General features: G+C 38.2%; 1 protein-coding gene across 1 annotated transcript; it reads right to left on the bottom strand.

Annotated features, from left to right (window-relative positions):
* Positions 1–518: 518 nt before the first annotated feature.
* HBP1 (HMG-box transcription factor 1) lies at positions 519–14,327 on the bottom strand. Its single transcript, XM_009706863.1, has 10 exons — positions 14,140–14,327; positions 12,875–13,109; positions 11,835–11,967; positions 10,958–11,069; positions 10,731–10,843; positions 10,286–10,442; positions 9,581–9,725; positions 6,870–7,199; positions 2,778–2,919; positions 519–1,113 (listed from the first exon to the last, which is right to left on the bottom strand). The coding sequence occupies exons 1-10, from the start codon at positions 14,306–14,308 to the stop codon at positions 1,096–1,098; spliced, it is 1,554 nt and encodes a 517-aa protein (XP_009705165.1). The 5' UTR covers positions 14,309–14,327; the 3' UTR covers positions 519–1,095.
* Between the last annotated feature and the right edge of the window lie 803 nt (positions 14,328–15,130).

Here is a 15,130-nt window from a genome sequence, read left to right on the forward strand (position 1 = left end):
CCAAATTTTAATGAATTTATTTGAAATAATATACAAGAATATAGTGTGCAAAAATCTTAGGGGCAACATCATGTAGACATGTGTCATAAACTGAAATTTACAGTTGTGATTCTTAAAAAAAAAAAAGGAACACACAGCTGTTTAGTACATGAAAAGCTATGATTGTGAAAGTTAACAGCAGAAGCAATTGTAATCCTAACGCAGCTGCTCTAATTTTAGACAGTTGGAGGAAAAAAAAGTAAAGTGCAAGTGTTGCACGTATAGTTAAGTGCAAAGTTTGCCCCCACCATAAAGATGTCTTATGGCAAAATAAAATATTGTAGAATATGTGGCAAAGACAAAACACAAAGTTAAAACTATGATGGTGACGGTAACAACAGCACCATTTTTCTTGAGATAACGCTATTTATTTGTTTCATCCTGTCCTGGGCCATTGTTTCCACCGGAAATAACAGCTCTCACTAGTGCCAGCTGGTGCAAAAATCTCTCCCTCGTGGATACACATTTTAGACGCAGCAACCCAAGCGGCAGCTCCTGTGCTACATTAACACCATGCTCGCTATTTACCACACGTTCCGGTAACTTGTTGGCAGGCTGGGATGCTAGAGGCCGGTAATACATTTTGCCATTTCCGAAAAATCCCAGGCCCCAGAATTGTAATTAATAATATGGTTGTGCAATACATATTAATCAGCAATAAGAATCAATGTATATAAACAGCTGTTACGTATTTTAAAATTCCCCTTTTTGTACATTTTCTTTTAAAAATAAACATTTATACACGCCTCCTTCCCCTCTTTCTAAAGTACTTTAGCACCACAGGATATCCATTTTTCAAGCCTATATTACCTGATACATATATGAAGTTTGGAAGAAAAATAAGGCAATTTGGTTTAAAATGTTGATAGTTTTAGCTTACTTAATGTTCTATTGTAAAAAGCAAATCTGCACTCATATTAGATCACTTCCGACTCGATGGTGCCAGTATTTTATGGTCACACAAAGTCACAACAAATAGTAAGACCTTGTCTTGCATCTCCCTCCCATCAAGCGACAGCCATTTTGTAAATACAGAGTTGACAGGACAATTCTGGCTTAATGCTGTTGTGAGCCCTGAGAAAAGAGAAGAGAAAACCAGGTTAGCGTTACCAAGCGAAGGGGAAGTAGACATTACCTTAAATCTAGCAAACACTTATTCTGAAAGCTGTAAGTACTTGTAATCATCAGTTACTTAGAAGAAAACAAAAGGCCAAAATAGATTATTTTATCCCCGATCATCAAAAGACCAAGACTTCTTTGTCACAGCCTGGAGTCCACCATCATTACCTGACAAGGTAGCCAAGCTGCTGACAAAATTCTTAGTTCACTGAAATAAAACAATTAAAAAAGGTATTTCCTGCAGTAACGCTGAGGTAACAGGTTCTACAGCCACTGTTGGCTTGGCCTGAAGACCCCAAGGCCAAGGAAAATCCTACTAGAAGGGAGGGTAGGAAAGCCATCCTCCTTACTAAGGCCGGCCCAGCACTCTTCCCCTCACGTCTACACAAATACCCCCACCGAGTCCCCTGAAGCTCACAGGTGCACTTGTGAAGTGAACGTGAGCTCGCCATCCAATGCCCAAGACCGCAGTAGTGTAAAAGCAGAATAAATAAACAGCATTATCTTAACTAAGGCCACAAGGAAATCTAACAGAAGCTGTCACTGTTGATTAAAATAGAATACAGGGAACAGAAAAACAGCTTGTTCCTAGCAGCTGGGATTTGGTGAAACCTTCTGCAGCAAGGGACTGAAAAGCCCGCACCAAGCATGTACAGCAGTAAGAAGCAACTCTGCGCTGGAGCATTTCTTATTCAGTCTTAAGGCAACGCTTGCATATGCTCTTGAGAAAGTGGCCTCATTTACACATGAAAGGAAAGGGGGACATTTCAGGATGAAATCTTAAACCTATGAAGTTCACACCACACTTGATGCTCCTACCCAGGCATAAAATGGCTGATGAAAGGTCCTGGCATTCTGTGCACCTCAACGGACCTTTCCTTCCAACCTACTCTTCTAGGTGAACAGGCAGGTTGGTAGAATCTCCTTTTTTTGATGTTCTCTTTGTATGATGTATTAGCCTGAAAGCCCTTATCTTACCTAATATATCCACTACTTACTAATACATTGCTGCAGACTCTTAAATTGATGGCCTTCTGCAAAGTGGAAAACAATTTATTTCCCGACAGAAGAATTGTTATCTATTGTATTTATTTTACAACTAAAACAGAGTAATAAAAGAAAGGGATTCATGGGAAAAAAATTAATTTGCTCCCTCGATAACTCCATATACGCTGATAGTAATTATGAGTAAAAAAGAAAATGGTAAAGAAAAAGCTTTTACTGAAGAAAAAGCAGACTGACTGAATCACAACAGAGAAGGATTTTTGTGAAAGTTTAAGTGTTTTCTGAAGGAAATGGACAGATGTAATTTAGGTACAACCTTATAAACTCAGTTACTTCAAACAAAAGGTCACGTGCCCTTCCTCTGCCTTTCACAAGCACACTCACTTCCAGTCCAACAGAATTCATGGAACTCTCATAAAACATTGAGACCCAGACTCTCTGCTCATGTGTCTCCAGCCAACTGTCCAAAAGCAGGTTACACAACACGGGAGTAAAATGAAGGTTTAGGCTACCAAGCAAGAAGTAGACAGCAGAGTTTATCCTCAACAAAAACCACTGTAGCTACCGTATGAACACATTTAACTGCACAATGAAAAAGACTGCTTCAAACATACAGAATTTGTTCGTTTTCGTTTCCAACAGTCAGGATTTAAACGTTTCTGTTCTTCTGCCAAGGCCTTGGCTTCTAGTGTGTACATCCGTCTTTCTTCATTTTTCATCTTCTTCCACCTGTCACCCAGTATCACACTTATGGCTCTGCAAGATAAATGTTTACAGTACCATCAGGACAGGGCGTTAAGAAATGTCCTTATTTTTTTCTTTTTCATCTCAGCACTTTAAAGAAGACAAAAGTTAAATGTGGAAATAATACACACAGAAGAAACCAACTGTATCTTTAAAAAAAACTCTTTTAAATAATCACGTTTCTGATTATCTTCTCATACTTCTTTTAATGGTTAAACAGCTGAGACCTCCGTGAGCTGCACGGGGGTCAATGCACACTCTAACACTTCAAAGGGTGTACATTTGAGTACACAGCAACTTGCATAAACCAGCAAAATAAGGATGTTAAAAAGAAAGAAACACCACATGGTAACTCACATTTGTTTCGCTCTACTTTTGTACTAGAAGATCATATGACAGATTTGTTGAAAATATGTTCTCTAATAATTAGGGCAATGATCTGAATGTGACCTCAGCCAAACAAATACTTGATTAACTGCAAACCCTGTTTAACAGATGTGCCCAGCTTCCTCCACCTTTAATCCATTCGAGGCACAACACACTGGTAAGTTCCTGTTCTGTGCAAAACGAACGTTTGTTCTAACACACCAATCATCATTTCCAGAAGCTGAATGCTTTCCTGCTCCTTATGAACTTCATGTCTTTTGGGCAGTATTTCCCCATATTATCACACCATATTGCTTAACTGCACTCCAAAATGTTAGATCAATATTCCATTAAAGCTTTAACTCCACCCTTGAGCTGAATGAAGATCTCTCAACAACAGCTCTGTTACGAATGACAATTACTGACCTACTGAGCAGGTATGCTTTGGCGTCAGACTACAGCGATGAAAGTTCTACGACCGGCTTTAAGAAAAAGGTGTATACAACTAAAAGTACTTTGCTTTATCCTACTAAAAAGTTCCTTGCTGGCAGCAAAGCTATTCAGAGACTTTCTAACAAACAGAATCAAGAAGAGCAGAGCGTCATCAACCATTTCCACAGCATTTCACATCATACAGCAATTCTGAAGGCTTTTCTCCACCATACTGAGAAAAGAGATTTTAATCCTGAGTAGTTACCGTTCAGGCTTCCAGGAGCTGCAAAGCACTCAGAGAGCACAGCAAGAACTCCACTGGGGCGGCTGTGAAGCCTGGGCTGTCAGATGCTGTGGTGACTCCTTAGGGCAAACTCCTCAAGCTCCAACCAGATCCCATCAACATCAAACCCATTTGCACAGCCTGTCTCTTTGGCAATGGAATTTCTGGTTTTCTAGCCAAATTAAGAACGAGTATCTTTGGTCTGTCATCAGAAGTAAACATGCTCCAGTTTAATTAGCAGATTTTTCATGTTTTGGCAGTATGCAGAAGCACATGAACAGCACTAGAAACCTGTCTGGTTTTGGTCACCAGTTTGTACTGGGTCACTCGTACCCCCAGGAAAGAACATGGTGACCCAGAGAGAGCAGGTTTGCTGAAAAAGCCATTGCATTTCCAAATAAAAATGCACTATGAAATCTTTGTATTTCAAATGCAAAAATATGCATGTATTTTATACCTCCAGAGAAAAAACTACACTGAGGCTTTGAAACTAAGTACAGATCCATAAATTTCAAAAAGCTTGGGAAAAAAAAATAAATCTAAGGCAGAGACAAAAGCTCCATTTCTCCAAGGGAGCAGTTCTATGAGCGAACCACTGAGACTGAAAAAAGATGTGTACAAAGAAATTTCCTGGCATTAGAGAGACCTAATTCTCCTGAACCAGAAACAAGTAAGAAAAAAACGACCCTACTGCATCACTGCCTTAGGCGCCCTTCACCTCATCAGAACTTCCCAGTGCTCCGTACACTGCCTTTGTCCTCTTAAAATGCTGGTAAGACACCTGACAACATTTTCGCAATTGACTAATGTGCAGGATGCAATCCCTTATGCTGCAGTTAATTCAAAAGAAATTGTCCAACAGCAGTTGAGAATGCCTCGAGTTTACTCAGTAATTATGTTCTGCATGAACAAATGCTGTTTATAGTTTAGGTGATTTTCTTCATCTTTAGAATTTATTCATGTATTTCTGAACGCACAGTCAAGTCCAACTACGGTTAAAATGAGTATCTAGAAAAGAAACAAGTGCTACCCTAACACCACTTTCTCAAGTATGGTCTTAAAGTCCACAGTATTTTTAAGTCTCATGGGAATGGTGACTTGTGTTTTGAATGTTTACAGCTCGCTATCTTGTTGACATGGGTTGAGCTACTTTGTCTCAGAACAGACTGTTTAACTTAGACTACTTCAAGTTCTGTCCTTTCTTGCATGCATAATAAAAACAAAGTAACTGTAGCAAACATAAGAACTCCAGCACATAGAAATGGGTACTACATGTAACCAACTGTAAGATCTACTGAGTAATCTGAAAGTGGCACAAATCTACATTCAAAAAACGTTAAGAGTTGCCTCTGAACAGCTAACTTAATAAATGCCCCAGCAACGCTTAAGCAACAGTAGCAGAATGCCTATAAAATCAATTACCACTAACCCTTATGATTTCTTCTCTACTCTGTTTCATGGATGCCAAGAAACTGCACCCAAAGGCACTGCCTTCCAAATGGGACACTGAGCGGTGCGCTCTGAAGCGTACTTGTAACTCTGTCATCACTGCCCTTCAAGGTAAACCTGCTCACTGAAATATTCACTTATTTTCACATCCATCCAGCTGCAGCTCCAGTTCACTGCATCCATTTGAAATCAGCATTTTAAATTAAATATATAACCATCATAAACTTTCCTAGCTGACATTCTGTTCAATTTCTCAACCGATAGTTGCAATGAATTTGAAGGGAGCAGATCTGCTTCACTGAAATTACCATAAACATTGCAGAACATCATTGCCAGGACACACAAGACTGGCTGGGATTTAAGGATGGGTTATTTGTATGGTAAGATTTTATTTCTCAACACCAGTTACAGCCTCCTTACTAGAACATTATAAAATGCATGGCCAAAACCCTCTCAAAGCCCTGTCACCTTTAGTTTTTACCAGATTTAGTACCAGAATTTTTATGTGACAATGCAATTTTTACAACAACAGTTTTCATGATGTTATATACATTAAAAAATCTGATTCTAAGGTCAGTGCATGTTCCTGTGTTTTAGTTTATATTTACATATGCACAACTAGCACAAAATATTATCTAAAACAAATATAATGGAGATCTTTATAAAAAAAAGTTTTGACATGAATGTGCATACAGATAAAAAGAAAAGAACAAACCAACAAAAAACCCTCCCCCAAACACACGGTCATGAGACTTTTCCTGCAAGTTTCAGCAGACTGTTGAATGCCTGTAGGACAAGCAAAATTTGGCAACATACTGTTTTGGATTAAGATCTTTTGAAGTATCCTAACAATCAGTACTCCATTATTCATTATGATACACAGACTGAGAATAAATGATAGTAACTTCACTGAACAATTTGCACTATTATGTCAAGACTTAATCAGAGAAACCAGAAATTCCCTTTTTTTTCCCATTACAGCACATGAGCAGAGAGCCTGGTACTTTTTTCCCCTGAACGTTTCTCATCAGTGTAAACAAAGACTGTTCTGTATTTGTGACTCTGCACACATACATGTTACAGCACACGAGCAGAGAGCCTGGTACTTTTCCCCCTGAACGTTTCTCATCAGTGTAAACAAAGACTGTTCTGTATTTGTGACTCTGCACACATACATGTCAGTTGCTTTACTCAAATGCTTTCTCAGAAGGTGAGTTTGCAAAAAATGACTTGTCTCAAATTTACTGAGTACTGTAAACATTTGAAGTTCAACCATAAATTAAGCTTTGTGTCAGCATCTTTCAAAACTTGTTCTTAATATACATTTTATTTCAAATGCAAAATTTAGTCCACTTTAAATTTAAAGGTGGGGCACCTTTACATATTCTGCTAGCTCACCTGTAATAACAAAACTACAATTTTATACCATTACCTGTTGTCTTTCCCTGGATACATCTGAGTATACTCAACTCTGTATTTTTTGGCAAATAGCATGAAGGCATTCATTGGTCTTTTGCACTTGTTTGGAGAAGTGGCACTCACAGTACTTGCAGTCCCTGAGCTGTGGCTTTTGCCAGCTTTGCTGTACAAAGAACTGGAGGAAAGATGTGATGAGGCAGTAGATGCACAGTTTTTACTACTGCATTCTGATCTCTCAGCATCTTGATTGTTTGATCCTCCACAAGACAGAGAAGCACGACGCTGGCGAGCCATGCTGCTTAGCACATAAACTGCAGAAGAATCCATTGGTGTAAAATCGTAACTACAAGAAAAAGACATACCATAAAATGATCAAGTAATTTTCATGTACAATCCTTAAATAGCTGTTCACTTTTCATCTGTACTACATTTCTAGTATTCTGGCCTCTTTTATGTGACAATGATTTGTGCTTGATGCAGATGTCAGTGTGGGAAAAAAAAAAGACAAACACAAAACACAGTTTTTTTAATGTGATGGCAGACTGCAACTTTGCAAGATCGGCTGTGTACTATCAACTCCCCAGCTGTATATCAATTAATTATACACTGTCTTCAAATTTCATCCTCTTTTGAAATAAGCTTCTTTCTTTCTGCTTCTGTCCTTACCATAAATCAAATCTGGTCAGTGAATGATAGGTACTGAAAGGGCCAACTGATGTGAGAAGAGTAAGTGTTGAGTCCACTTGCAAATATATATTAATTACAAATATGAAATCACTGTATTAAAATAAATTGCATTATATACACTATTGTACAAACAACTTCTCTAGGCAGTTAAATACGTATTATTTTACAGCCAAACCTTCCACGGAGATTAAAAAATTGGTTAAAGACCCATGATGTTGCATGCTATTTGATTCAAAGCTGACAAACATCTGCCCTCTAGTGACACAACCGTGAGGTTACTCAGGATTTCAACAGCTTAGATAAGTTGTTTCCATACAATTTAGACCTCCAAGTACTATGAACTGTTGTAATTTTCCGTTGACCAACAACTACAATTAACCTCTAGCTGCTACCTAAGAAGTTTAATTCCACAGAGTATTTGTTAGCACCTCCAGGTGTGTGCAGATCAGTCTGGGAACCACAGGCTACACAGGAAAACACACTTGTAAAGGTGCTACTTGACCATGAATCTTAAAACCCTAAGTTACCACCACAAAATAAACATGAAATGTGTATAACTCTAAGGCTCCGCTCACCCACTGCTCAATGTGGCTATAGTTGCATCATTTATGGAAAAAAAATCAGGGCTCTGAAGAGCTTTTTTTCCAAACACAAAGCAGAACTACTAGCAAGGACTGCTGCCAGTGGTAGTCCAGCCCCCATCTGCAAAGGAGGCTCCTTTCTGTGGGATGGAACCAAAAGCAAGTGTGGAGCCTGAAGGGTTGCCTCCAAAATCCCTTAGAAAAGTAAAAAGCAATGAGAAGGGATAATGCCAACAACCTTGCAGGCACATTCACAAGATAATGACAAAGGACCTCTTTGTTCTACAAACAGTCTAGCACCCTTCCTATTCCTAATCTCCTTCCCATAACACAGCAACAAGATGTTGTTTTTTAATTCTTCTGTCCTGTTAACCACAGCTGCTGCTGCACGCTCCTTTCTCAGTGACTTACTCCCTTTTGCCCAGAAAGACAGACAAGGAATTTGAAATGTCCAGGCAGTATTCAGCTGGGCTGCAGAATGAATAGAGTCCAATTTCTTCAGTGAGATGTAAACAGAATGATTCTAACAGGTCTCTACATACGCAGTTCAGAACAGGAGTTAAGAAGAACAAAAAAACCCCAGACGGCAAATGAGTGAAGACAAGCAATTTGAACTCACTCTCTCTGTCAAACTGAAATCATACAAGACCTCCTAGGGCTTGAACTGCAAACAGCATTTTAAAATCATTTTTTCTATTGTAAATAAAAAAAAGCAACTGGACTAAAGCCAGATGTTAAAAAGGAGCGAACATCACAGGAGAAGATGGATTCTACTAAACCTAGAAATCTCAAAATAGTATGGAAAAATCTTTGAGTAATACTGTTTCCTTAGAATCTTAGAATAATTTATGTTGGACAGGACCTCTGAAGGTTATCTGGTTGAACCTCTTGCTCAAAGCAAGGCAAACCTCAAAGTTAATCAAACTTTAAAGTTAGGTAAGTCTGATGGATTAGAAAAGAATCACAAAAAGCAGAAGATACAAAAATAGTAAGAACTAATTACAAAAGTACTGTATTCTAAAGCCATAGCACATGCATTTATTACTAAGAAACTACTGAGATAATTCAGACACACAGCTGCACATGAAGCACAAGTTAATAGCCGGCAGACATACTACTGTGGGAAAATTGTACTAGGTCTTTCAAACATAGCCCACTTTACCTGAAGAATTTATACAGATAACACGTATATTTTTACTCCTTTGTCTAATGTGGCTTAAACTATCATAAAAAGGGGCCGAAAGGTTGTTTCACTCCAAGGTATTACTTTGCAGTTTAGCAGAGCACATGATTACACAGCTTTCCTAGTATGCAGTCTTCATTTTTCCCTCTTATTTATCTCATATTACCAGAAGTATTCTCTCTTTGCTCTACATAATGCTTCAAATTCTTGTAGACTTAAGGTGCCTACTCATTAAATACAAGAACCACTGAGGCCACTTTATCCAAAAATTACCTTTTAAATGTATCAAAAACACCTGAATCATCAAAGTTAATGGCATCAGGGTGTCCAGGAGGTAGACACAGATCTCCAAGATGCATTTCACAGCATGGAATGCCATGCTGTACCACAGTCAAGCTTGGATAAAAAGATGACCAACCTGAAGTGGTAAAGAGTTAAATTAGACAAACGGCCAGACAATCTCTCTAGTTCTTAACTGGAGCAATTCTACATCTCTAACTGATATCATTTTATAAAAAAGTTCTGATGTAGTTTCTTTCACCCAAAAGAAAAATCAGAAACACGTACTCAGGGAATTCTTACTGCAAGTAGTTTATTTTTATCTCAAGTAAAATCTCATTCTAGCAAAAAAGTAATCAAAACCTGGAAACTTTTATCATCAGAAGTTCCATATTTAGCAAGTGAGAAAAGCCTCCCTTATTTGCAGCTTCCCTTTCTCCCCCCAAATTTTTCTGCTTCCCTGAGCTCCATTTATATACTCAATCAAATCTTTCCTTGTAAGATATCCAATATTTCTATAGCTTTGTAGTTTTACAGTTTTGTTTGTTCAAATTCTGGATTTCTTTACAAAGACAGTGCACTGATTCTACAACACCGCTTCTATCAATTTCTTGAGTAACATGGGACGCCAATAAAATCTGCAACCACTTTCTAAGAATATTTTAATATACAACCAAGTATACTTGTAGTATTTCATACCTTTATTTTTAACATAAAAAGGATGATCGAGTCTGCATTCTACCGTAAGCAAGCCATCTTCCACTGTGCCAGGATCAAAAGTCAGCTTCAGCACTGACTCACCAAAGGAAATGCTTTCTTCATGAGAAATCAACTTCAACCCATCAGAACCATAGCCCTGTAAACATACATACAGCTCAAAATTTTTCCCACAAGAAAAGCATACACCTGTGTATACTATAGGTGTATATTCATCATCTTACATTTTATTAAAAAATACCAACATTCTAAGTGCTCTCGCTAAAAATTAATAAAGACGATATAACAAATAAAACACACCTAAATGGATTCAGTTCAATTGCTTTATAGCAAGATACTCAAATAATGCAGGGATCAGCTTTGGACAAGTTTAGTATAAACCCGCCCTTCCTGAGACAGTAATTAAAGGCACAGGGATAACAGCTACCTTGTAAGGACTGACTGGGAGATTTTCCTCTTTTCCACAGCTTTCAGATCTTGCAAAATCTTCAACATCCTGCCATTCTTTATTGCGTCCTTTATGAAAGCACAAACGAGAGCCTAATAGGTTTTTTTCAAGAAAAAAAGATTACTGTTATGTAAAAAAAGTCTGTGTTACAAAAAAAAAAAAACCAAAGACAAAACATATTTATTCAATGATACATGTTATTTTACCTTTTAGAAAACAATGCCAAACAGTTGAGGGCCAGGAATGGCACCATCCTAAATCATCATCATCTGAAAGTGATGACATGCAGAAAATGCCAGATTCTGATTCACTATTTGCCTATTAGAAAAAACAAAATGGTGTTGACATTTTACTGTGGAAGATTTTAGGGCTGGTCTTACATGTCTTTAGACACACTCTCTAATTTGCATCTGTGTTGTCATTTTGGTTTAAATACTAACAGGAATGTAACATGAAGACAAAGATTCAAGGAATGCAGTAAATGTGAACAGAGTATTTTCATCTCCTTTTCCTGAAATGTGCCATCCTGAAATTTTTGGGTTTCATTCTGAGATTCATTTCACACCTATGGATTAATCTTATGCTTAGGTACAAGCCATCGTTCCTCAGTCATCCACAGAACCACTCAAAGCACACATTACTCTATGGTCAAATTAGTGAAAAGCTGTAGGGCCAAGTCAGCTCCAGATAAATCACTGGGAAAAACTCACTGTCTTTAACAGACAAGTTTCAGACACAGGAAAGGGAGAAGCAGGACTGACAGTTTTTGTGTGTCTAAAAGGAGATCGTTCTGTATTTCCTTTTTGAGACAGCAAACAAGTTAATACAATTTTTTAAAGCTTTCTATAGAAGGAACTACAAGAGAAGCAGAGCTCTTAGAATTTGATCTAAAATGCAGACTCTATTATGTAGCACTACAAGGGTACTGTGGTAATAAGAAAAGTAACAGAAAATCTAACTTAAATAGAAACGGTATTAGAACTAAACAGATGATTTTTTTTAAACTAGTTTCTCTTTTCAAAAAACCTTAACCCATTACTCCTGCATCTTTCTTTATTTTAGAAGTGTTTCAGAACAACTCACCCTTTCATGTCTGACTGGTGTTTCATCCAAATCATTCTTGGAGAAGTCAGGATCATTCTTTGAGGATCCTGGTGGAGGACGTGCATAGGAATGTAAACTTTTGCTTGTGGCTATTATGTGAACAGGAGATGATCTACAACAGAAAAATGCGTTTTAAAATATCTCAGATTAAGACAACATAAAACTTAGCTGCCATTACTCTAAAATGCTCTTATTTAACAAACATTTCTGTTTGCATGAGCTGAATACCAAATAAACTTCCCACACACCAATATTCAAATGGGATGATTAAAGGGTGCAAGTTCAGACAAAGGGAGTATTTAGTGTAACTCCTGTATAGCTTCTATATACCACCCAAACGACAGTACTACCTTCACATGAGCATCTCCTCGCCACAATGCCAACATTTTTACAAGTATCTTGAAGTGAATATCCCATTCTTAGAGTATATAAAGAGATCTGCTCAGTCCTAATGATTAAATCCCAACTGCACTACTGTTAGCAGTACTGTATTTAATTTTCTTATTATAAACACAAGACCAAAGCCGTACAATAAAAGGTGAAGCCCAGAAATTTCTAAGATCTCATACTGCTTCTCACTGCCTTATGGAATTTACAGATCACAAATCTGAAACAGTGTAAATAAAAAATACATTGCATTAGATTTCCAATTAGTTCTTTTTTAAAAAAATCTAAAGTCAGTGCACTAGTAAGTATTAAGAATTTAATGTAATAAACTTATCTTAATTTTTCATCTGCTGCTTCACATGAGGTAAATGCCCATAATTTCTGAGCCTTCTGAGGTTAGGCAATGTCATTATACCATCCTACCTCATACGTGGCTGGCAACTAAGCAGCTTTTGCAACAGGCTCTGAAGTGAGTCCTGTGCAATCTTCCCCAGAAGAATAAAGTTACTATATAGAAAGATCAAAAATAGGGCTACAGTTCAAAGTCAGAGGGTGTGAAGAGTCAAAGAAATATTTCTGGAGAGAGAATATTACAAATCTTAAGAGTTCAAAATTGAAATGAGTGTCAGTACCTGTTATAAAAAGAGCACTGCATCAAAGGACTCTGAGGACTTGTGGCTATATTTGCTAATTCTGTCAACCAGTTCACCCCATTCTCACAAGAATAATCACTTTCTGAATTACTGTTTGAGGTATGTTGGTTCCATGAAGGCCTTGAACATTCCTGATGTGAAACATCAGCACCCAGCTGAAAAAGAGCAGGTGGGGTAGAATCTGTCTGCACAGCCTGTAGTTCAGGAAGATCATCTATGAACAAATGCACAAATTACCATAATTATACCCATTGATAAAATCTTCCAAATAAAAATCAAAAAGGAATCACAATGAAATAACTAATTTTATTTTCTCCTATCACTATTAACAACATTTCACAAACCTTATTCATAATACTGACATAACAGCCACAGAAATAATCACATCTCTAGTCTATTTTTGAAGTTTTTACTAGACTGACTAGTTTACACAGAATTGTACTGCACAATTATGCAAAAGTAGCAACATGCTTCACTAAAATACTGAAACAGTCAACAAAAGGCAACTAAATAAATCTGTCCTAGCAGGTGTGACACTAAAAATTATCAACATCAGGGCTATAAAAGGTAAAGGTTTTCCATGTTTCCACCAGGGAACTGGAATTAAGTAACCCAGAAGTCACGAAAGCTCGGTATGCAGCCTGGGGTAAGTTCCTGTCAATAATCTACACGTTTCACATGTTATAGAGAATAGCAGAAGACAGCCCAGCTTGTTAACAGAAGTTTGTGTTACATGCTCTCTTGTACCTAATTATCATTATTCTTAATCACTCCATGACTTCAATTATATGTGTTAATATTTCATTGATTAGACCAATACTTTCTAATATACATGCTATTTTTCTCCAAAATATAAGAACTGAAGTTAAATGTTCCTCTAGCCCAAAATCTCTATTTGCAGCTGATCTAAAACAGCGTCGTTTCCCTTTAGGAGGAGCTCTTGAGCTTTCTGTTATTCTTGTGTCAAAAAAATCTCCTCTGGAGATGAGGAGCGGAAATTTGTAGCTCTGAGTTCGAGACCACATTTAAGTCAACAGGCCAGTGTGTCACAACTGAAAATGGGTTAAAGGGAAAACTGACTACAAAGTAAGACCTTCAGATGTCACAATTCACTGTCATATTCCCTGCCCTACTTAAAATTAAAAATGAGTAATCTTTTTCAGTCAGCCTCCAGTAATTGCACTATAGGAAAACTGCAACAAACTTCAGAATTTGGCTGCTTCTGAAACAGACAGGTTATTTACCAAGTTCCATGTGTTCATCACAGGATGCATATCCAGGAGAAGAGGGCAGGTTTTCATTACACTTCAGCAACTCCAGTGACTCATTCATCCCTGAAGTTCTCTTGTCCACTACCAGGAGGAGTTTCTGAACTGCATTAGGCATTTGATTTGTCTTCACTTCCCACACCATGTTAGGATGATCCAAAGTATCTGACTTTAAAGAAACAGAGGTTAAAAATTTGTATATGCTTAAACTGCTTTAAGTTGCATCTGACAGGGTACTTTATTACCAGAACTCCTAAATCATCCATAATCTGTTGAGAATCACAGCATAATTTAGTTTGAAAGGGACCTCTAGAGATGATCTGGTACAATCCCTGCAGAAAGCAGGGCCAACTCTGAAGTCAGATGAGGCTGCCTGGGGCCCTGGCCACTTGAGTTCTACTATCTTGAAGGATGCAGATTCCCTGACACTTCTCAGGAACCTGTATCAGTGACCACTCTTGCTGGAAAGCAGGTGTTCCTTATGCATGGTTTGAACTTCCCTTGCCCCAGCCTGTGCCCACTGCCTCCAAGAGTCTGGGGCCATCTCCTCAACCACCACGCAAGCCACAGTAAACAACATTCACTTGGTATCCTGAGCCACACATTCCGTCACAGAAGGCAATGAGATGGTTCAGACAAGATTTGCCTTTGGTTAATCCATCCTGGCTATTCCCAGTCACCTTCTTGCCTTGTCAGAGCCAGGACGTGGCTGTCAGGAGGATCTGCTCCAGTATCTTCCTGAAGGCAAAGGTTAGGCTGACCAGCCTGTAGTTTCCCCACGTCCTCCTCCTTGAAACCAGGTGTGATGTTTTCTTTTTTCCAGTTATTGGGAGCCCTCTCGCCACCAAATGCACTGCCTTTTGGAGACCATCCCCACAATTATGCTGGCCAGCTCCCCTGACATACCCCACCCAGTCCCACCAACTTGTGCGTGGCTGGCTCACAAAACTGGCCTGCCCTTGACTTG

This window comes from Cariama cristata, unplaced genomic scaffold, assembly GCF_000690535.1.
Source record: "Cariama cristata isolate BGI_N322 unplaced genomic scaffold, ASM69053v1 scaffold629, whole genome shotgun sequence".
Classification (NCBI taxonomy): Eukaryota; Metazoa; Chordata; class Aves; order Cariamiformes; family Cariamidae; genus Cariama; species Cariama cristata.

What these genes read in the sequence shown, in the direction of transcription:
- HBP1 (XM_009706863.1), bottom strand. Translation starts at nt 14,308, where the DNA reads ATGGTGTGGGAAGTGAAGACAAATCAAATGCCTAATGCAGTTCAGAAA. An exon ending in TGATGAACACATGGAACTTG is followed by an intron (nt 13,110 to 14,139) that starts GTAAATAACCTG and finishes ATTTGTTCATAG; the next exon opens with ATGATCTTCCTGAACTACAG. An exon ending in TTTTTATGTTAAAAATAAAG is followed by an intron (nt 9,726 to 10,285) that starts GTATGAAATACT and finishes TTACCACTTCAG; the next exon opens with GTTGGTCATCTTTTTATCCA.